Below are 22232 nucleotides of genomic sequence, written 5' to 3'. Positions count from 1 at the left end.
TACCATACCCAATTTTTACCACACCTTTCCCGTGTTTGGATGTATTTAACACAGATACCCACCACCAGGTTAGAACCGCCCACAAGACCCAGCCCAGTAACAGGCTGTGCAGGTCTGCAGCCATAAACCCCAGGCTCTGGCACACGGCCCAGGGGTGCAGGAGGCCGGGCTTGCGTAAGTGAACTCAGATGTTCCCACAGTGAAACCGCCCAGTGGCACAGCCGTCAGAACCTATGCCTGCTGCTGAGCCGTGCACGGCTGAACCACCTCCCTGACCTCCGGCAGCCAATTTGAATGGGATTTTAGTTTTGTTCAAAATATTGAAGCCTATTAAGCAGTTGAGTATTTATTAATATTTTGTAATCATGTTTTAAATGATTTTCCACCCATGGTTCACCTAAGGGCATTTTCACATCCCTCTAATTGCATCATTCAAATCTTACATCTGTGTTTTGCCTGGCTAATTTTGTATTTTTAGTAGAGGCGGGGTTTCACCATGTTGACCAGGCTGGTCTTGAACTCCTGACTTCCAGTAATCCACCTGCCTCGTCCTCCCAACGTGCTGGGATTACAGGCATGAGCCACCGCGCCCGGCCATTCCTCACATTTTTTTTTTCTTTTATGGAGATGGAGTCTCACTCTGTCGCCCAAGCTGGAGTGCAATGGTGCGATCTCAGCTCACTGCAACCTCTGCCTTCAGGGTTCAAGAGATTCTCCTGCCTCAGCCTCCTGAGTAGCTGGGATTACAGGCGTGTGCCACCATGCCCAGCTAATTTTTGTATTTTTAGTAGAGACGGGGTTTCACCATGTTGGTCAGGCTGGTCTTGAACTCCCGACCTCGTGATCTGCCCACCTCAGCCCCCCAAAGTGTTGGGATTACAGGCGTGAGCCACCGTGCCCAGCCTTCGTCACATTTTTAATCAATCCCTCCCTGCCAAATATTGTTCTAATGGTATTTGAGAAAAACATCACATTTTAAAAATGTTCCAGTTCCCACAGGATTACCAAGGAGTTAACTGCGCTAGGCCCCAAAACATGAGAGGCCCCCACGTTCCAGGGGTTACCCCTGAGGGCGCATGGCAGGCACCAGAAGCAGCGCCTACTAACAAGTCAGTCTCAGGGATTTTTACAGCAGGGTGACCGTGTCATGGGGTCAAACACTCACCTCTGGGCCCGGGGTCTCCCAGCTCCCCAGTGGGACCGCGGTATCCGGGGGGTCCTCGAGCGCCAGGGTGACCAATGGAGCCTGGGGGTCCTGGGGGCCCAGGGGGGCCAGCTGGACCGGGCCGGCCAATGGACCCGGGTGCCAAAGGCTTCCTTAGGTGCGCGGCTAACTGTGCAATTTGTTCTTTGGGAAAACAAGGGTGCAGGCGTTTACTCGAGAGAGGATCATCAAAAGTATTGTTACATAAAGCATAAAATACACGGTGCTGTCTTCCAGAAGGAAGTTTTCCTTCTGATTGATGGAAAATGGTTTAACTGCTTTGGGGTGATGAACGCTGGAGCTAGAAAGGACCCCCAACCCCTTGGAGCCTGAGAAGCCTGAGTGGGAAGGTGAAGGAAGTGCCCTTGGGGGTGTTTAGGGACCTGCCCTGCCAGCCACAGGGGCACACTCCGCTGTTCTTGTACCCATCGCATTCGGCAGGCTTTAGGGCATCTGCTGCGTGCTGGGAATCTGGTTGAATCCGGGGCGGGAGCGTGGGCCGTCCTCTGGGGCCATCCTCCGGTGCAGAGGACAGGCGGACGCCAAGGCAGACGTGGACCCCCAAGGGCTAACAGGCGGGGTGAGTGCTAGGGGCTCACTTTGGCTGGAAAGCAGTGGCGCGAAGGCTGTGTGTGTAGCCCAAGGCACGGGACCCCCAGGCGGGGATGGGCCCCGCTGCAGCCGGTGAGGGTGGCTGACTTACCGCTGATCATCCCCCCACACAGCTCCCTGATGCGCTGCTCGCTGGCCTCCTTCCCCTGGAATTCACCCCACACATTCGTCAGCATGGGGGCGGCAGCCTCGGTGAGGCATTCCCACCGTCACCCCGCAAAGTAACTTCCTTCCGGAAAAAACACGATCTCAACCCTGTGAAAGCTGGAAAAGCCGGAAAAGCGACGTACCGGAACTCCCGGCTTCCCCGTGATGCCAGGAACACCCGGGACGCCCTGCAGGCCCAGAGGACCGGGGGGCCCGGGGACACCCTGAACACCGCTGGTGCCGTTGGGACCCTGGGTGCCTTTGGGGCCCAGCTCCCCTCGACTGCCAGACTGCAGAGAAACAGAGGAAGGTCAGGGGCGAGCCCAGGAGCCCAGAGCCACCCCGACGTGCTCTTTCCCGGCCGGCACGGAGCCGTCTTGCCCAGCCTTGACCAGAGCAAGCTTTTTTACATCTCAGATCTGGGCAGTGCCCTGCAGGGCCGCCTGGTTGCCCAGAGGTGGGCAGGAAGCCAGCAGGCGCCCATGGATGGTGTCATCGGAACAGTCGCCAGGCACTCACCTCTCCTTTGGGTCCGACCAGGCCGCTGGGACCCTGTGAAGAGAAAAGTTGTGTGTTTGAACTAAGTGTATTGTTGGGTGGGTGGGAAGTAGCCAGTTGAGGATAAATCAAATCATCCACACACCTGCTATTAGACGACATCCAAATATTGACAGTGGTTCCTTCCGTTCTTCTATATACATTTTTTATATTTCTGTGATTGCACTGATTGATTGAAGCTTTTTAAAAACTTACTTTCCCGGGAAGAGTGACTTTGTTAGCTGCACGGTGCTGTCTCTTACACACGCTTACTTTGTTTCCATTCCTTTTTCTTACTAACACGCCTAATGCTGGGCTGAACCTCTCTGCCCTAAAACCCTGGAACCCCCTCCAGCTGGGTCCTCAGGAATGACTGGCCCCAGGTGCGTCAACACATAGTCAGCCGGGTTAATGTCTCCTCCAAAACACATGCTGCAATTGAACGGCCACTGCACTGCAATGCTATTAAGAGGTGATTAGGTTTGAGAGCTCGGCTCTCCGGAGTAAACTAACACCGTTGTCTCCGCAGTGGGTTCCTCATGAAAAGGATGGGTTGGGCCCCTTCCCTCTCTCTGGCACCTCCTCTTGGCCCTTCTGCCTTCCACCATGGAATGACGCAGTGGGGAGGCCCTCGATGGATGCACCCCTCGGTCTTGGGCTTCCCAGCCTCCAGAACTAGGAGCCACATGGATCTCTTTTCCTTGTAAACTACCCAAGCTGTGGTGGTCTGTTACAGCTGCAGAAAACAGACTGACACAGTCTAACCGCACAGCAGAGGGACCGACCGGGCCCAGACAGCATGCTCCGCTGAGGCCAGGAGGGTAGGGGGTCACCTCACACAGCCCGACCGTGCGAGTAGCTGAGAGCAAAGCCTTAGGTTTTCCGCCTGCAAGGGGCTCTGCCCCTCACCCCACCAGCAACAGTGGCCAGGTAGGGCAGCTTCTGAGATTTCCAGGGTCCATTTGTCAGTGCTGTCTAAGAATTCACTAAATGGGCTGGGCGCGGTGGCTCACGCCTGTAATCCCAGCACTTTGGGAGGCCAAGGCGAGCGGATCACAAGGTCAGGAGTTTGAGACCAGCCCGGCCAATATGGTGAAACCCCATCTCTACTAAATACAAAAATTAGCCGGGTGTGATGGTAGGCACCTGTAGTCTCAGCTACTCGGGAGGCTGAGGCAGGAGAATCGCTTGAACGCAGGAGGCAGAGATTGCAGTGAGCTGAGATCACACCACTGCACTCCAGCCTGGGGACAGAGCAAGACTCCGTCTCAAAAAAAAATAAAAAAAGAATTCAGTAAATGAAACACATACAACTGAGGTCTTTTGTCCCCAGGCATAAAAAGTTTACACTGGGCTGCGGGGGTCTGCCAGAGACTGGGGTCCCTGGGGCTAGGCTGTTTCTATTTCACCCAGACACAAAGGAAAGACTTAATCATAGATGAAAAACCCCCTCGGGAAAGCCAGAAAGGCTGTCCTTCCCTCGGACTCACGACTGCTCCATTTGTTACCTCCATAAGGAGAAATGTGTCTATCAAGGGACTCAAACAAGAACGTAATTTTATGCTTCACCTGAGTTTTAGGCCTGTGGAAGTGGAGTTTTCTTCAGTTAAAAACCAGCTGTGGGCCTGACACGGCGGCTCACGCCTGTAATCCCAGCACTTTGGGAGGCTGAGGCAGGCGGATCACCTGAGGTCAGGAGTTTGAGACCAGCCTGGCCGACATGGTGAAACCCCGTCTCTACTAAAAATACAAAAATTAGGCCAGGGGCGGTGGCTCGTACCTGTAATCCCAGCACTTTGGGAGGCTGAGGCGGGCAGATTGCCTGAGGTCGGGAATTCGAGACCAGCCTGGCCAGCATGGTAAAACCTTGTCTCTACTAAAAATACAAACATTAGCCGGGCATGGTGGCGGGCGCCTGTAATCCCAGCTATTCAGGAAGCTGAGGCAGGAGAATCGCTTGAACTGGGAAGGTTGCAGTGAGCCGAGATGGCGTCACTGCACTCCAGCCTGGGCGAAAGAGCGAGACTCCATCTCAAAAACAAACAAACAAACAAAACCCCCCAAAACACAAAAAATTAGTCGACTGTGGGAGGGCCCATAATCCTGGCTACTCAGGAGGCTGAGGCAGGAAACTCGCTTGAACCCAGGAGGCAGAGGCTGCAGTGAGCCGAGATCGCGCCACTGTGCTCCAGCCTGGGCAACAGAGCAAAACTTCGTCTCAAAAAAAAACCCCGGCCGGGTGCGGTGGCTCACGCCTGTAATCCCAGCACTTTGAGAGACCAAGGCGGGAGGATCACGATGTCAGGAGATCGAGACCATCCTGGCTAACACGGTGAAACCCCGTCTCTACTAAAAATACAAAAAATTAGCCGGGCATGGTGGCGGGTGCCTGTAGTCCCAGGTACTTGGGAGGCTGAGGCAGAAGAAAGGCGTGAACCCGGGAGGCGGGGGTTGCAGTGAGCCGAGATCCCGCCACTGCACTCCAGCCTGGGTGTCAGAGTGAGACTCGTCTCAAAACAAAAAACAAAAAACCCCAAAAAACCAAAAACAAAAAAACAAAAACGCAGCTGTGACTGCTTCATGCAGGTGCCACTCCACGGGGCAGAGTGCGGGAGCCCACACGTCTGAGCACCAGGTCAGGTCAGACTCCAGAGCCGCTGAGTTTCCCTGCCAGGCCCTGCCCACTTGCTAAGGGACGGCCAGTGGCCAAGGCCTCTGCCCGACCCTGCTCCATCCCCACGCTGCCCAGCAGAGCTGCCGATCTTCCACCGGGAGCTGCAGATCTTGACCCTGTACCCCAGGACTGCTCCCCAGCCACAGTGGCGACCTCGCTCCCAGCTGTTGGCAACAGTGAGGCTACCTAATTACTCACCAGTTCTCCTTTATCCCCAGGAAGACCGTCGGAACCTGCAATACCCTGAAAACGATACACCCCCAAGTTAAAAGAGCTGTTCATGCATGAGTAGGGACTTCATGCCTTAAAGTCCCTGCTCTCAAGCCTCCGTAGGTGTAATGTTCATCTTAAGGTCGAGGCCAAAAGCCCAGGCCCCAGGGCTGCCTTTTAACCCACTCCAAACGCAGCCCAGGACCCTGCCTTGGGAGACCTGCAGGCAGGGGCGGGGCTAAAAAACGGAAGACATTTGTTTGCATAATGAGGCTTTTCTGCCAAGCAGAACCTGCGGTGGGGGTTCGATGGCTGCAGGCCCTCCAGCCGTATGGAAAGGCCTTGTGCCTAGAAGTGAGAGCAGGCACTGCAGGAGGGCAGGGCAGCCAGACCATGGCCCCACCCACCCAGAGCAGGCACTGCAGGAGGGCAGAGCAGGCACTGCAGGAGGGCAGGGCAGCCACGACCATGGCCCCACCCAGAGCAGAAACTGCAGGAGCGCAGGGCAGCCACGACCATGGCCCCACCCACCCTGACACTTTTCCAAAAAGAAGAGTGCTTCGAAGAGCAGAAATGCATCTCGAATCTGCCTGCAAAACACACGCAGAGTCTAGCCCCTGCCCTCTGTCAGTTCTCCGGAAGGACGGCAGGACACACCTCTGTCCCTTTGAGAGTTCCCATTGGTGCCTCCTGGACTAGAAGCAGCTTCTGTTGCACCCAGAGCCATGCAGGGACACTCTGGCCAGCTGTTTGCACCCAGGAAGGCAGCGGGGGATGCCGGGGCGTGCCTGGGGGCTGGGTGCCCAGAGCTGCTGTCTCTGTGCTAAGCAGGAGGGGCAGGAGCCAGAAAGGGCGACCGACAGACACAGCAAGAGGAGAAAGGAGGCTCAGTGTCCCGAAAACACAGCCAGGGCCAGAGCCGGGACAGGAGCCTGGGAGAAGCTGTGCAGCTTTGCCTTCATTCCTTTTGCCCCAGCCTGTGCCCAGCTCACCTGGTCTCCCTTAGGGCCTGCGGCACCTCCCGGACCCTGGGTGTGGAGAGAAGGCTCTGGATTAGAGGAGCGGCAGAAATTCCTAAAGTGAGCCTGCCCTGGGCCCAGGAATGGTAAACACCTCCCCACATCTCCATCTGTGCTGCACAAAGGGCTTCTGTGAACACCGGCTCCCAGACACAGGCCCAAAGGCCAAGCTCACGTTCACAGCCTCTGGGCCCGACGGCTCTGTCCAGCCTCCCCTTGTGGGTAGTGAAGCCCCATTAGGTTTGCACTGTTTGTAACACCCGTGAATTCCTGCGGGTGTTTCTGCACAATCTCAGGATAATTCCGTCACAGTAGAGTCAAAGATGCAAAAGCTCATCTAATCACCTTCCCCCGGCATTGTGAAATGAGAACATGTCTGGGAGTTGCTATGAATCCCTTTTAAAAATGTCCATTTGCTCACATGGCCGCGTAAGTGAGAACTTGCCCAAAGGGCAGAAAAGCAGGAGACTTTCCCGTGAGTTTAAAGTGAAAGGGAAATTCAGCCACCAGGCCCCACCCACACCTGGGACAGGGACAGTGCCCGCAGGGCGGGTGCCAGCCCTGCCATCTCTCGGAGGCCCTGAGGTTGCTGGCATGGCCCCCACCTCTGGAATGTCCTGCCTGGAGGCCAACAAACAGCCCGCTATCCCCCATGGGGTGGTGGTGTCCACAGCCCCGGCCATCACCCTGGAATGACCATCACCCTGGAACGACGGGGCATCTGCAGCCGTGTCCTGGAGGCTTCTCGGGATTGACGTCTAAAAAGGGGTCTGTCTGCCTAGCAGAGGCGGCCACAGCAGGCACACGAGGTCCCCAAGGACCTGGTGGAGCGTGGCTGGGGCCCAGACCAGACCCACAGGCTCCTTCCAGTGAGCTGGGGCCCTGGGTAGGCCATGCCCCTCTTCTGCCCGGACCCCCAAGGAGCTAACGCTGCAGCTGCTGCAAGACCAGCAGGAAAAAGTCTTGACGAGGTATAAGCTGTGACCGTTACAGTCACTTGGGACATGGTGTTCAAACCTATTTTATAGCAACGTGATCCTCTGTCAACGGCGCCTCCGCAGACACCAGCTAGGCGGGAGCAGGCATGGCTCTTGAGCCTCAGCCTCCACGCCAATCTTGAGGAATGAACACTGACCGTGTGCAGGTCCCGCCAGGCGTCTACGCAGGGCAGGAGGCAGAGCGGCCCAGGCTCCCGCAGTCTCCCACCCACAAGGAACACCACGTGGAAGGTCAGAGGGGCCAAAGGCGCCACAGTCAGGGCCCTGATGCCACTGCCTCCGCCACGCAGGGAGACACTGCCCATGGCCAGATTTCCCACTGGGAGCTGCGAGGGCCTCTCCCTGTCTGCGTCCCAGGGGACCGTGGTGGGGGTTGGGGGACCGTGGTGGGGGGTTGGGGGACCGTGGTGGGGGGTTGGGGGACCGTGGTGGGGGTGGGGGACCGTGGTGGGGGTGGGGGACCGGGGTGGGGGGTGGGGGACCGGGGTGGGGGGTGGAGACTGTGGTGGGGGGTGGGGGACTGTGGTGGGGGTTGGGGGACTGTGGTGGGGGTTGGGGGACTGTGGTGGGGGGTGGGGACTGTGGTGGGGTTGGGGGACTGTGGTGGGGGGTGGGGGACTGTGGTACAGGGGTAGAGGGGGTACAGGGGTAGAGGGGGTGCAGGGGAGCTTCCTGCTGAGAGGGCCACTTACCCGGTCGCCCACGTCACCTCGGAGGCCCTGGGGGCCTGGAAGGCCGGGGTCTCCCATGCTGCCCTTCCGGCCCTGGGGAAGGAAGTCCTGGCTCGTCAGTGCCCATACCCTGTCGGGTCTGGCCCGTCTGGGTGTGCCGCCCCCCGTGCCAGGCCCTTGCCCCAACCTCACCCACCTGGAAGCCTCGGACACCAGGGGCTCCGGGAGGGCCTTGTGGGCCGAGGGCCCCCTGGAAGACAAAGGTGAGGTGTGAGCGGATGTCTCAGGGTTCGAGGAGTCCCCAAGAGGTCCCAGGGAGCCTGGCTCAGCCTTCCCCCAGAGTGGGTGGACACAGGAGCCGGTTCTAAGCCACCTGGCTGGGTTGCTGGGGACAGAGGCAGGGCTACCTCCCAGGGCAGTTTAGGGGGTCTCAGAACTCAGGCGTGCCCTGGACCCAATTTGTCAGGCTAGACTCGGGGCCAGGCACCCATGCCCATGGCTCCCCCTACCAGGGCCCTATGGCTGGTGCTGTCATTATCTCAGTCTATGGGGGTACAAGGCTGGGCTCAGCATAGAAGGCTTGAAAACAGGGCAGCTCCGGCCTGGCCCCGACCGTCTCCCAGCGGGTGAGGGGCAAGAAGGAAACAGGGCAGCTCCGGCCTGGCCCCGACCGTCTCCCAGCGGGTGAGGGGCAAGAAGGAAACAGGGCAGCTCTGGCCTGGCCCTGACCGTCTCCCAGCGGGTGAGGGGCAAGAAGGAAACAGGGCAGCTCCGGCCTGGCCCCGACCGTCTCCCAGCGGGTGAGGGACAAGAAGGAAACAGGGCAGCTCTGGCCTGGCCCCAACCATCTCCCAGTGGGTGAGGGACAAGAAGGTGGGGCCCCACACCTCCTGGCATCCTAGGCTTTTGTGGGCCTGGCCCATCAAGGCAACCAAATGCCACCCCGGCCTGCTCAGAAACTGGGGCCACGTGCCAACGGCTCAGTGCTAACCCCCGACCCCGGGCCATGTCCCTGCACTCACCGCTGAGCCCCGGTGGCCAGCCTCGCCGCGCTCCCCAGGCATGCCAGCATCTCCCTACAGGGAAAGGAAGGAGGGTGTCAGGGCAGGGTCTGCACACAGGCTGGATGGGGAGGGGTCTGGGGTGCCACAGATACTCACAGGGACGCCTGGCTCTCCAGAGGGGCCGGCCTCACCCAGCTCCCCAGCTCTGCCCTGTAGAGGAAGGAGAGCTGTGAGTGCCTGCCTACACCTGCACTGGGGCCAGGTCGCTGGCTCCCCGGCCCCTTGCCTCCCGGCCCCTCGCCTCCCCTCCCAGAGAGAAAGCGGCTGCGGCTGCGGCCACATACCCGTTCTCCCTTCTCGCCTTTGGACCCCGCTCGTCCGGGGAGGCCCTGCCAGGAGAGAGCTTGCGGTCAGGGCTACCAGTCACATTGCACGCCGGCAGCAGCACCCAGGGGCGTGCACGCCGGCAGCAGCACCCAGGGGCGTGCACGCCGGCAGCAGCACCCAGGGGCGTGCATGCAGGCAGGGTGCAGGGGCCAGAGTGAGTGCACCCAAAGGCAGGGCCGACTTCTCCCAGCCTTGTGGACCTGAGGTGCGGCTTTGACAGCTTCCCTGGCCTTGGATGCAGAGCCCATGGGGGTGATGACCGCACGGCATCCAGGGATGGCCATCAACACGTTCACACATGTCCCATGTACACACGAATAAGCACACACATGCAAACACACAGGCAACCGTCCACAGCACCCACTGGGCACCAGGGGTTGTGCCAGGCCCTGATGGACACAGGCCCCAGAACCCCTCACAGGGAGTCGGCCCTACAGCGACCAACCCACCCAGCCTAACATGGGCCACTGGGCAGGCAGAAGCTGTGGCGCCCCAGGCTGGCCCCACCCGCCAGGCACTCACCGGCAGCCCGTTGGGGCCCTTCTCTCCCGGAGCACCGTTGCGACCAGCCTCTCCCTGTGAGGACAGAGATTGGGGTGCGGAAGGGGAGGCTGAGGCCTCGGGAGGCCGAACTCCCCTCCAGCCCCCTCCCTCCCGTCACACCCTGAGCCCCATGCCAACCTTCTGGCCATCGAGTCCTGGCACGCCATTCTGGCCGTCCTTGCCCGGCATGCCCTGGGGACAAGGGATGCATAAGGCCCGTTGGGCAGTGGCCCCCCTCCCCCCCTCTACAGTCCCGCCCTGGGGGCAGCCTCCTTCCCAATCAACCTAAAACTGTGTCTGCCCCCACACCCTGGCAGTTATCTGGTTTCATGACCAGGGTGGCCGTGTGGCAACCAGTGCTGCCTCGGTGACCACACAGGCGAGGGGTGCGGGTGGGTGGCAGAGGCGGTGCTGATGCGGTGCTGACGCCCGAGGCCTCGTCCACCAGGCACATCATGGTGCCCTAAGGAAGTTTGGTTCTGGCTCATTTTACGGTGGGGAAACTGAGGCTTGGGAGCCAGGCCTGCCTCGTCCACCCTGGACTGGTTTTGGAATCAGGACACAGCCAACTGCTGGGTGTCCCAAGACAGGGCACTACTCCGGGGCAGAGGCAACACGAGGGGCTAGAAGGGAGCTCAGGTCTGGGCTGAGGGTGGGCACCCAGCAGGAAGGAAGGTGCCCGCACGGGTGCCCGGGACCCCGGGAGTGCCCACCTCTGCCCAGTGGTGCTACCCACCCACCCTTACTTCCCGTGTCCTCCATGCAGGTAAACCCGCCTGAGGCCCCTACTCCTGCACACTCGTGAGGCTCTGGGCAAGAGAGAAATGTGTGGGGCTGCGGGGCTGTTCCACCGTTAACCCGGATTTCAAGATGGCCACAGCAGAGGGCACTGAGCTCCAGCCCTTCTGAATGCCATCTCCACCTGTACATACCCAGGACCCGGGGGAGGAGCATTCCATGAGCAGCCACGTGCACTCACCGGCTCTCCGCTTGGCCCCGCCACTCCGGGGGTTCCCTTGGGACCAGGTCTGCCCTAGAGGACACACAAGTGACAGAAGCAGTGGCAGTCTCTTCCCAGACGGCCTCACGCATTCCCCGGCCAGCTGCTCGGGGACACCAAGTTGCTATGGTGGGCAGCGGCAGGGGCCACCCCCGACCACCACCCTGGGGCCTGTGGGTGCATGGAGAAAACTGTGTTTGGATCCACGGATGCTGCAGGACGGCACGGCGGCTCCCTGCACTCCGGCTGCCAGGGCTCGGTCGAGGGAGGTGTGGAGGCTGACCAGTCTGGGGACGGTCACTTCAGTTCCACTCCTGGAACGCTTGGCTGCCTCTGGACTTTCCTTATGTTCACTTGCTCAACCCGAGAGCCGTTTTCTCTGGGGGCAGGATCCAAGCCCTGGAGCCTGGTCCCTCCACCCGGCCCGTGGGCTGCTCTGCAGGGGGCCACAGAGCTCCCATGTGGCTCTGGGAGAACGGCTGGGGCCAGGGAGAGAGCTGGGGCCCTCCAGGGTCAGGCTCACCCCCACGCACCCCCAGGCCCACCCAGGGCAGCCCCTTGCAGTCTCACTCCCAAGTGTGTCCCCCTCCCCAGCACGAGTCAGGAGGGAAATTGGGTTCTTCCACATAAGGACCCAGGGAACCAACTTCCTTCTCACTTACAAGGTCACCCTTGGGGCCGCGGAACCCTTCTGGGCCCCTCTCGCCTCGGTCACCCTGGAAAGGATGAGGTGGGGCAGGGACAGAGTTAACACCATGGAGATGGTCGGAGAGTGGGACGGGGGCCCCTCCAGGCCCGGGCGGGGGACAGCCCTCCAGGAGTGGTCAGAGAGTGGGACGGGGGCCCCTCCAGGCCCGGGCGGGGGACAGCCCTCGAGGAGTGGTCAGAGAGTGGGACGGGGGCCCCTCCAGGTCCGGGCGGGGGACAGCCCTCCAGGAGTGGTCGGAGAGTGGGACGGGGGCCCCTCCAGGCCTGGGCAGGGGACAGCTCTCCAGGAGTGGTCAGAGAGTGGGACGGGGGCCCCTCCAGGCCTGGGCCCTCCAGGAGTGGTCAGAGATGGCTGGAGGTGCCAGAGGGACGATGGTGACCCCTCATTCCACGTCCAGAACCAGAAAGGAGGCGAATGTCTCACAAAGAATGGATTCCATTGGTAAGCACCCCCGTACCCATGCCACAAGCCCTCCCAGGGTGTCCAGGGAACAGCTCAGCCACAGAAGAGGGGCCCCAGTGGGGCTGGGGGCGTCTGAGAGGAGCAGAGGGAAAGGGGAGAGAGGTCACGAGGCATGGCGCCCACCGTCCACTGACACACGTACCGCTTTCCCAGGCGCTCCTGGGATCCCAGGCGGCCCTCGGAACCCGATGGGACCCTGCAGAGGAGAGAGGGGATCCGGGGTCCTCTTGTCTGAGGCCTGGCTGGCATCCCCCCAGTGCTCCCTCAGGGGCGGCCCAGACACAAGCAGCCCTTCCTCTAGGGCTCCCCAGCAAGTTCCCCCAAGATGCCACCTAGTAGTCTCCAAATCCCTGCTTCCCCTCCTGCTCTGGCCTAAGCCACAACAGCCCTCACAGCAGCCTGGGACCATGTGTATGGGTGTCAGCGAGCAGAGTTCATCAGCCCTCGCCTGGGCACACGCGTGAACAGCCCTCACAGCAGCCTGGGACCGCGTGCGGGCATCAGTGAGCGCCGACTGTCAGCTCTCGCCCAGGCACATGCGAGAACAGGGGCCCAGAGCAAGGCCTGCGCCACAGCGGCAATGGCCAGAACCAGGGTGCCGGCGGCTTCAGAGTGTCACTCACGGGGCCCATCTGAAGTCTGGAGGTGCAGACAACCAGGCCCCCAGCCACCTGGCCGGCCCCCACTAGGGGCTGCAGGACTTACCCGGTCCCCAGGGGGCCCGAGTGGCCCTGGCAGTCCTCGTAATCCCCGGGGACCCTGCGGGAGAGAGGCACAGATGCAGAGACTGGGGCTGCACCTCCACCCCGGGGAGCACCCAGGGCCAAGGCCCTCGGGGTACCCCTGGGAGCCCTGGTGTCTTCCATGAGCCCTCAGCCTCAGCTCAGGTCCCCCAGAGGGAGAGGGCACCAGCCTTGAGGTCAGCAGCCTTGGCAGAGGTGGGACCCCCAGCCAGGTCGCGCTCCTGTGCCTAGGTATTGGCCAAACACCCCCAGCCGGAGCTGGCCCCCTCGGGGGTAGATATGTGCAGGGCTTGATCACTCTGTGGGCTGAGTTCCCATCCCACCATCCTTACCCCTTCCTAGCCTCACCTGCAGCCCCACGCTGCCCGGGAGGCCGGCGGGCCCAGGGGGGCCAGGGTCACCCTGAAACAGAGGGGATAGGGTGGTCAGCGGCCCAGTCTGGCTCTCCTTGCACCTTTCGGTGCCTCCAGTCACCCTACTCAAGCCCAAGCAGCTGGGGGTGTTGCCCCCTTCACAGTTGGGCCTTGGAGGCTCTGTGAAGGGGACACTTGCCCACAGTTCCAGAGCAGCGAGTCTCGGTGGCCTCGCCCTGCTGGGCCTGGGTCCGTGGTCACTGTTCCCACAAGGCCCTTCAGCCCTGTCCAGGCCCCTCCTCGTGGCCAAGCAGGGACCCCTCTGATGTGCACCTGGGGTCTCCTCATCTGATCGCTCCAGCCATGCTAAAGGGCATCCCAGACCTGGTCCCCTGGCCTGCAGGTGATCATGGACAGACACCCTCCATGGACAGCGGCCACAGGTGAGGGGAGGCTACAGGCTAAAGCCAGCCATCCTCACAGATGCCCCTCGCCCCGGCCACAGACACAAACCAGGGAGCTTCCACAGCGAGACCAGGCAGGACGGGGTCTGTCCAGGGACCCTGCCTAAATCACCCAGCTCTGACCAGCCAGGCCCTGTCTGGAAGACAGGCACAGTAGGTGCCAGTGCAGGTGCACCCATGAAACGGTCCCTCCCCACCACCTGAGCCCAGCCCCTCCCTCCCGCCGGAGCCCAGCCCCCAGCCCCTCCCTCCCGCCCAAGCCCAGCCTCCAGTCCCCAGCTCCTCCCCAGCCGCTGTGCGGCAGCTTTACCTTCTCGCCATCCTTGCCGACTTCCCCCTGCTCGCCTTTGTAGCCAGTGGGTCCCTGCAAGCAAATATGGGGTCACTGCCCCACCCAGACCCCCCGACACCCCCTCCCTGGCAACACTGAAGTGAGGCCTGCAGGGTCAGTCAGCCCAGGGCCCGCCACACGGCAGCGCACAGGACTGTGGGTCTGGGCCCTCATGGGGAAACTGAGGCCTGCGAGGCGCTAGGACCCACATGAGGGCGCTCTGCGGTCAGGAGCGGGCCAGGGCTGGGCTGGGGTGGGAGCTTGAGGCTAGCTCTCCCCCACAGTCTCTGATGCCTATGGCCAGTCCCAGCCTGGCCACATCAGCGTGTCACTGGGGTGCTGAAGGCGGGACCAGGAGGCTGGCCTAGCTTTCTTCCTGGGGCAACCCTGGAACCAGGGTCCAGCTTTCTGGACCTGCCACCTCCACAGCCCCATGGGAGCCCAGCTGCCTCCTGCCCAGCACAGGGTGGTGCTTGGGTCCCAGTCACCCGTGACTCACCTTGAACCCTGGCATTCCAGGGGGCCCTGGGGGACCTGGCGGGCAGATACTTGGGCACTGTCGGAAAACAGAGCAGTCAGACCCCTCCCAGCCAAACAGAGCAGGATGTCTGATGCAGAGGTCAGTGCCCGCAGGACCCCAGGGAGGCCACTCTGCACGGTGACGGGACCCCGGGAGGCCACTCCGCACAGATGACGGGACCCCAGGAGGCCACTCCGCGTGGGTGACGGGGCCCCGGGAGGCCACTCCGCGTGGGTGACGGGACACTCTGGGTGACAGGACCCCAGGAGGCCACTCCACACAGTGACGGGACCCCAGGAGGCCACTCCGCATCAGTGACGGGACCCCAGGAGGCCACTCCGCATCAGTGACGGGACCCCAGGAGGCCACTCCGCACAGATGACGGGACCCCAGGAGGCCACTCCGCACAGATGACGGGACCCCAGGAGGCCACTCCGCGTGGGTGACGGGGCCCCGGGAGGCCACTCTGGGTGACAGGACCCCAGGAGGCCACTCCACACAGTGACGGGACCCCAGGAGGCCACTCTGCACAGATGACGGGACCCCAGGAGGCCACTCCGCGTGGGTGACGGGGCCCCGGGAGGCCACTCTGGGCGGGTGACGGGACACTCTCGGTGACAGGACCCCAGGAGGCCACTCTACACAGTGACGGGACCCCAGGAGGCCACTCCATACAGGTGACGGGACCCCAGGAGGCCACTCCGTACAGGTGATGGCACTGGGACAGGACACAGACAGGGTCTCCTTCAGCACTGGCCAAGTGCAGCAGGGGCTGCATGGAGCAGCCGGCCCCACGGCAGACACTGGCTATCAAAGCAGCCATTCAGCACAGCCCCGGCCGGCACTGTAGGGGGACTTGCAGCAGCCTCAGGTCGGGCCCATCCTCAGCACAGGAATGTGCTCGGCATGGGGCTTTTAGGAGGGACGCAGTGAGCCCAGGCAACAGGCCTGATGCTCAGGAAACCCAGGGCTGCTTCTAGATTATCCTACAGCTGCAATGGGCAGGCCAGGCCAAGGGTGCAGACCTGTATCTTCAGCCCCCACCCCACTCAGCCCATGATCGGGGGCCCAACCACGCACCACATTCTGGAAGGTTCCCTAAAGCCTCCCTTCTGGGACACAGGCTGGCCAGGCACCTAGGCCCCGGGGTGGGGTGAGGAGAGAGGCTGGTAGACAGCCGTCAGTGGTGAGGTCAGAGTGGGCCGAGCTTTTCCCTTCAAAACTATCAAACCTCTGTATGGAAACAAGGTGCTGACTGCCACCACGGACGGCCAAACAGAGAGGAGAGATGGATCCGTGGCCTCCGAAGCCCATTTTCTTTCCTCTTCATTTTTTTGAGACAGGCTTGAGCTTGGCTGCTTACGCTGGAGTGCAGTGGCTTGATCACAGCACACTGCAACCTCTGCCTCCTGGGCTCAAGTGATCCTCCCACCACAGCCATCCAAGTAGCTGGGACAACAGGCACGCCACCACGTCTGGCTACTTTAACAATTTTTTGTAGACACAAAGATCTCACTATGTTGCCCAGGCTGGTCTCAAACTCCTGAGCTTAAGCGATCCTCCTGTCTGGGCCTCCCAAAGTGCTGGGATTACAGGCCTGAGCCGCTGCGCCTGACCTGACCCTGTTTTCTTTTCAGGCAAATGACAAGGCTCAAAGATCAAGATAAAGGTGGGTCCCAGACTCCAGTTCTGTCGCCATCTGTGGCCAAGGGCGCCCTCTGCGGATGACGCAGGGGAGCTGGATGGCTCTGTGATATGATTGTGATTCATTACATTTGCACAGCTCCGTGCGCCTGGTGGCTTCGTGAGGGACAGTGCAGGTCTAGACGGTGGTGAGGAGGGTGGGAAGGGGGAGGGGGAGGTCCCAGCCAGCCTCTCTGCCAGGTTGTGCCCGAGCTGTCTGCTCTGAGCTCCTGTCCCCAGGGAGGGCTCGGGCCCTGCCTTCTTGCCAGTATGGACAAGCCCCTCTCCAGGCCAGACCCCCTCCCCGCAAGGTAGGCACCCCCCAGCACCCTTAACAAATGGCTTCAAGTGCCTACCTGAAGGTCAGTAACGCCTTCAGGGAGGACTCCTGGGTGTCCCTAAGACAAAAAGAGACAGCTGACATTCTCCCGCCCTCCCCAGCCACCTGCAGCCACCCAACCCACCCACCCACTCTCTGACGGACCACAACCTTCCCCATCCACCAGGGGACTTGGAGACCCTTCATCCTGTCCCCCAAGTGGCCAGTGCTGGGAGCTGCTGGCCCACCCACAGGGCATGTGACAATGACAGAATCCACCTGTCCTTGGGGCAGGGTGGCCATGGGACCTGAGTCCTGACCATCCCCAAGTTGGCTGGCCTAGCCACAGCCGCTGCCCCCACCATTGACTGTTCCTGGGAGTGGCCAAGTTAGGGTTAGGAGATCTCGGAGGGGCATGGAGCCTGGGGAGGGTCCAACCCAGTGTCCTAGTCCATGCCCAGCACTTCTTAGAGCCTCTGCCCAGTACTTACAGGGGGTCCGGGAGGTCCTGGGGGGCCAGGGAGGCCGGGGAGTCCAGAAGGTCCCTGGGGAGGGGGTATGACTTAGACAGAGTGGGACCAGCCCCCACCTGAGTGAGGTGCCCGGCTTCTCCCAGGGAGGTGGACACGCCCAGCTGCCCCCACTCCCACGGCCTGTGCTGGTGTCTGCGTCCTGAGGTCGGGTCTGGATCATTGGCCAGGGCTTCTACCAACACCCACCAAGGTGGGGGTGGGGGAGAAAGGGAAAAGGGAGAGGGGAAGGGAGCCCCTGGCTGTTGAGTCTGGGGGTGGAGGCCACAGGTGAGCACACTCTGAGGGGGTCTGGGACAGCCACTCACCGGGGGGCCGCGGAGGCCGATCCCACCTGGGGGGCCGCTCACTCCTGCCTCTCCCTGGAGGGAAGTAAAGAGAGGTGGGGAGGTCTGCACCCGGAAGCCCGGAGGATCCCCACCCAGGGTTGGTGTGCCGCCTCCGAAGGGAGAGGGGCTCCAAGCATGGGGTGGTCAGATGGCTGCCCCTGAGAAGCCCCACCCCCAGGCACGGTTTGGGACATCCCAGCCTGGCAGGCTCTCGGGACTTGCGTGCTTGCTCAGGGCCCCAAGGGTTGTCAGTACTCACGGGGGGTCCAGGGAGGCCTTTGCCCTGCAAAGCCAAACATGGGGTCAGAGCCTGCCAGGCACAAGAAGGGCTGCGCCTCACCCCTCCCTAAGATGGCTCAGGTGGGTCCCGGGGAAAGGGCGGTTCCAGGGATGGGTGTCTGGTCCCAGCCCAGAGAGGGCACCAGGACCCCATCCAGGCACCAGCCTCCGGAGAGGCTGCAGATGAGAGGGCCAGGGATGGTCCCTGGGATTCCTGGAGGCCACCCCATTTAGACCAGGCTCTCCAGCTCCCCAAACTCCCATGGAGAGGAGAGGACCACACTCCATACTCACCCCCAGCCCGGGCGGCCCCGGGGGTCCCAGACTTCCCTGTGGGAGGAAAGCAGGCGTCTAGGTTGGGCTGGGCCTCTATTTGCAAACCCAATCCCCTCCCTCTGAAGTGTGACGTCACAACTCCAACTCCCAGGACAACAGGGTCCAAGTCCCCACTTCACAGAGGGGCAGGGCCTCTGAGCCCTCTTGATCTGGAGGGTCTTTGCCGTCCTGGGGAGCTGCTGGAGACAGATGGCACCAGAGTCCCAGCGCTCGCCGCAAGAAGGTGCAACCTGAGGCGGGGCTGAGAGGCACTGAAGTGACCCCGGGTGCCTGTCTCCACCAGGAAGCCCTCCCGATAACCCACCCACGGAGCCTGCTGAGTCCTCAGCCCCCGCCCACGTCAGCGAGCCCCAGAGCCTTGGGCAGCCAGGCCCTATCTGCCCTCCACACCCTCTGGGCCCTGTCTGGCCCCTGCTGCCTGAAATGCCTCATTCCCTGGACGGCACGCACGGCCCCCGTGCTAAGGCTGGAGGCCCCTCCTGAAAGCCTGGGGACCAGCCCACCCCACACCCCTGGGCACCACGGACTCGGCTGCCAGCAGCTACTATTTCCCTCCTGTTTTCAGCTCAGAATCCGCCTCATGCCTGACAAGTTCCCAAGGGTCCCAAGGGCAGGGCTGTGTCCTCGTGTCCCCAGCCCAGCCTTCCTGCCCTCTGTGATGCTTTGCGCCTGGGGCCAGTGGCACCCGCTTGGCTGACAGCCACGTCTTATGAAGCCAAAGAGATAATGCTGGCTTCGGGTTTGTACTCAGAAGCCACAAGGGGAGAAAGGCACCCTTGGGTGGTGGTGCCGCTCTGTCAGGGTAAAGGATTCAGTGTCCAACAGGCAGGCACAGGGGACTCTGCAGGCTGCGTGCCCGGGGGTCCCTGGTGGTGGTCTGCCCGGGGCCCTGGGGGCTTCAGGGACATTCTGAGGAGGCACCTGGGGTGGGTTCCCCCAAACCATCCCCCTTCTCCCTGCCATGGTCTGGATACCAGGACAACTCTGACCATACGTGGAGGTGAGGCAGGGAGGCAGGCACAGAGGACTGGCCACTTGGCACCCTGCCCTTCTGCCCCTCCACCCCAGGCATGGGCAGGGCAGCTGTCCTTGGAACTACCAGCTCCTTGGCCTTGTGGATACAGAGCGGCCAGAGGTGGCCAGGGGACCTCACCTCTGAACCAAAGCCACTGGGTTCGGCGCAGGCACTTACCCGTTCCCCAGGGGCACCCTTGGGTCCAGGGGGTCCATCTCGCCCAGTCAGACCCTGGGGAAAGAGGCCGAGGGCGAGCTCGAGGGGCCACATGGGAAGCACATGCCACCCCCCAGGCAAAAATGGAAGCACGGACCCTTCCCTTGGTGAGTCCAGAGAGGCATAGAAGACCCTTAGGTTGGCAGCCTCCTCTCTTGGCCCTGTCCACTGTCTGCCTGCTGTAGCCAGAGGCTCTGGGAGGAGGGAGGGGGCAGCCAGCGGGAAGCCAGCAACGGAGGCACCTGCTGTAGTCAGGCCTCGGGGACCAACCTAGCAGGACTGGACAGCTCACTTCTCAGGCCCGGCTTCCTCCGAACAAAACTCCAGTGGCCCTGGGGCCAGGCCTGGAGCCCATGATGACTAAGTGAGGCCAGCCTGGGGCTCACAGGGGCCGGCCAGCAGTGGGCAGAAGGTCCTGACAATGGGCACTCATTCCTGGACAAGCAAGGAGGGCTGGCGGGACTTCCGACTCCACTGGGCTGGCTCTGTCCCCTGCCAGATGCTAGTGGCGTCTGGGATGAAGGCCAAAGGACCCCTGTTGGGGACTTCTGGAGACTTCTCTCAGGACTGGGCTTCCCGCCTGAGCAGGCCCAGCTGGACAACAGCAATTAAGGCTGGACTCCTCCAGGGACCCGGAGCAGGTAGTGGGGCATGGCGGGGAGGGGCAGGTGCACTCACATCCACACCCGGCAGTCCCGGCAGCCCGGCCTCTCCTGGTTTCCCCGGCTTTCCTGGGGCCCCCTTTGGTCCCTGTGTAGGAGGAAAGGGCAGAGATGTGAAGGCGGGGTCTGGCCTGGAGCCCAGGCCTTCAGTAATGAAGCAAAATGCTTTCCACTTCCCCCCAACCCAGCCATACGGGATGGGCCCCTCTCCTGGGTCCTCCCTGCTGTCTGGCAGACCCGGCTCAGCTGGAGCACGTGTGTCCTGCTTGCCCACACCTTGCTGGCCCAGGAAGGCTGCCCGCCCCATCCCTCAGTGGCATCTGTAAGACCTTCGTCTGGTCACCTTGGCCTCCCTGGCTAAGGGCCAGCAGGCATCTCTGTCGGACCCCCAGAGGGCCCAGACAGGGCTCTGAGCCCCAGGACCCTCAACCCCTGGAGCTGAAGAAGGTGGGAGGGCTCCAGGTGACCTCAGGCCTGGGGAACCTGAAGGGCTGTACCAGCCCCGGCCCCGGCCTGCCTGGCGCTGGTCCAAAGAAAGCTTCAAAGCCAGGCCCTGCCCTGAACATGCAGAGGCTGAGCCCACACACTCCCCTCCCGCCCCGCTGGCTCCAGGCCTGCTCCAAGCCCTCTGAGGCCTCCCCTCAACCCGGGCTCAGGCAGGATGAGACAGGATATCAATGACCCCTCTGTTCTGAGTTCCCCCTTTCTCTCCAGACTGGAAAAAGGCTGTCTCCCCAGCCAGGGACACTCACCGGGGGCCCAGGCAGACCTGGAGGACCAGCTTCTCCCTGTGAGGAAAGACACCCACATGTAACCCTGAAAATCAGGGGTCCCTCAAGAACCCCGCCTCGGGGAAAAGAGCAGCGCTGGCCTCCAAATCAGCCCCAGAGGCCCAGCCCCAGCAGACAAAAGGGGCCCCTGAGCCCCCGATCCCTACCTAGAGGGCACCCTCCTACGTGTGGGGCAGCGCTGGGCAAAGGGGTGAACTGGACAGACTGGAAGGAGGCTGTGGCCATTGAGGCTGAGCTGGGCAGGGGGGCAGAGGGTGGGTCATGGGGGGCTCTTGGTGCAGCCCTCCACAGCCCTCCACGGGGACCACACAGCGTGGACAGGCCCTGAGGGGACCCCTGCCCTGGTGGTGGTCACATGGGGAGGTTCACCCCAGACGGTCCCTCCGAGGGAGGCACAACTGTAGAATTTCAGCCGCCTCCTCCTGCTGCTTGGCCCACACCAGTCCTGAGATACCCGTAGGGGACATCATCTCAGGACTGAGTCGGCTCCTAAGCCCCCTCCATGGCTGGCTCCAGAGCCCAGCAGCCTCCAACAAGACCCCCGGCCCCCATCCACCCGAAGGACGTGCCTCCCCCCACTTCAGCCACAGAGGCCAGAACCCCGAACACAGGGGCACGGGCCCCTCAGGGGACCCAGAGACACACACCTCAGTGCCGGCATTCTGGGTGGAGGATCACCACATGACACCCTCCACCCCTACCCACCAGCAGTCCCCGCAGGGCCACCCCCGTCCCGCGAAGGCACTGGCTGCCCCCTGATGTCACCCCGGCTCTGGGAGGTGGGGCCTGGTTTTCTCTCCATCAGGCCGGGGAGCTCAGGGAGGTGGGGGCCAGAGCCAGAACCCCAGAGCGCTCGGGGCCCTCCCCACCCCCAAACTCACGTCAATGCCGTCCTGGCCGGGCTTCCCGGGCGGCCCTGGGGGGCCGGGGGGGCCTGGGAGTCCCACTTTCTGAAACGGAGAAAACTCATTAAGGAGCGCAGGTGCCCCCGTGGGCCTGACCCGGCGTCCCCTCCTCCGGGGTCCCGAGCGGCTCCGGGGCCTGCGACGACCGCCGCTCTCCCCGGTGAGACCCAAAGCCTCGGGCGGAGCCCGGCGCCCCCGCGCAGTGTGTCCCCCGCCTCCCTCCGGCGGCGGGAACAAAGGCCTCCTTGTGCTCCCAGAGGAGGCGGCGGCGCCGGCCGACCCGGGCCAGCGAGGACCCATCGAGGACACGGCCAGACGGGGCTCATCCCGAGGCGCTGGCGACTCCGCGCCCCGACGGCGACACGGGCTGGGGGCGTCGAGGCTGCGCCGGGCACCCCGGAGTGGCGGGTTCGGGGCTGGGACGGTCGCGGCTCCACGTCCAGCCTCAGAGCCCGGAGCTCGCGCTCACCTGCGCCCCGGCGGCCGCCAGGAGCTCCCCGAGCAGGAGCAGGAGCAGGAGCGGGGCGAACGCGCGCGGCCGGGCCATGGCTGAGCGGAGTCTGAGCTGCGGCGGCGGCG

The 22232-nt window shown here is 62.5% G+C and overlaps 1 protein-coding gene across 2 annotated transcripts in view; it reads right to left on the bottom strand.

The window, feature by feature from the left end:
• COL9A3 (collagen type IX alpha 3 chain) overlaps positions 1 to 22232 on the bottom strand; it is a 25017-nt gene extending 2785 nt beyond the window's left edge. The window contains exons 1-30 of one of the 2 annotated variants that reach the window (XM_001150788.8): positions 22123 to 22232; positions 21630 to 21698; positions 20710 to 20745; positions 19974 to 20045; positions 19257 to 19310; positions 18023 to 18058; positions 17709 to 17732; positions 17429 to 17482; positions 17082 to 17135; positions 16628 to 16669; positions 14568 to 14624; positions 14048 to 14101; positions 13269 to 13322; positions 12883 to 12936; positions 12320 to 12373; positions 11669 to 11722; positions 10986 to 11039; positions 10145 to 10198; positions 9986 to 10039; positions 9421 to 9465; positions 9233 to 9286; positions 9095 to 9148; positions 8269 to 8322; positions 8094 to 8165; positions 6377 to 6412; positions 5373 to 5417; positions 2483 to 2515; positions 2107 to 2253; positions 1908 to 1962; positions 1166 to 1348 (exon numbers count right to left, since the gene is read on the bottom strand). In XM_001150788.8, coding sequence (XP_001150788.3) covers positions 1166 to 1348; positions 1908 to 1962; positions 2107 to 2253; positions 2483 to 2515; positions 5373 to 5417; positions 6377 to 6412; positions 8094 to 8165; positions 8269 to 8322; positions 9095 to 9148; positions 9233 to 9286; positions 9421 to 9465; positions 9986 to 10039; positions 10145 to 10198; positions 10986 to 11039; positions 11669 to 11722; positions 12320 to 12373; positions 12883 to 12936; positions 13269 to 13322; positions 14048 to 14101; positions 14568 to 14624; positions 16628 to 16669; positions 17082 to 17135; positions 17429 to 17482; positions 17709 to 17732; positions 18023 to 18058; positions 19257 to 19310; positions 19974 to 20045; positions 20710 to 20745; positions 21630 to 21698; positions 22123 to 22200 — 1786 coding nt within the window. In that variant the 5' untranslated portion in view covers positions 22201 to 22232. The other variant, XM_024352134.3, reaches the window with a different exon arrangement.

The sequence above is a fragment of the Pan troglodytes genome, chromosome 21 (assembly GCF_028858775.2).
Source record: "Pan troglodytes isolate AG18354 chromosome 21, NHGRI_mPanTro3-v2.0_pri, whole genome shotgun sequence".
NCBI classification, from domain to species: Eukaryota; Metazoa; Chordata; class Mammalia; order Primates; family Hominidae; genus Pan; species Pan troglodytes.
This window is presented reverse-complemented; position numbering and strand designations above follow the sequence as displayed.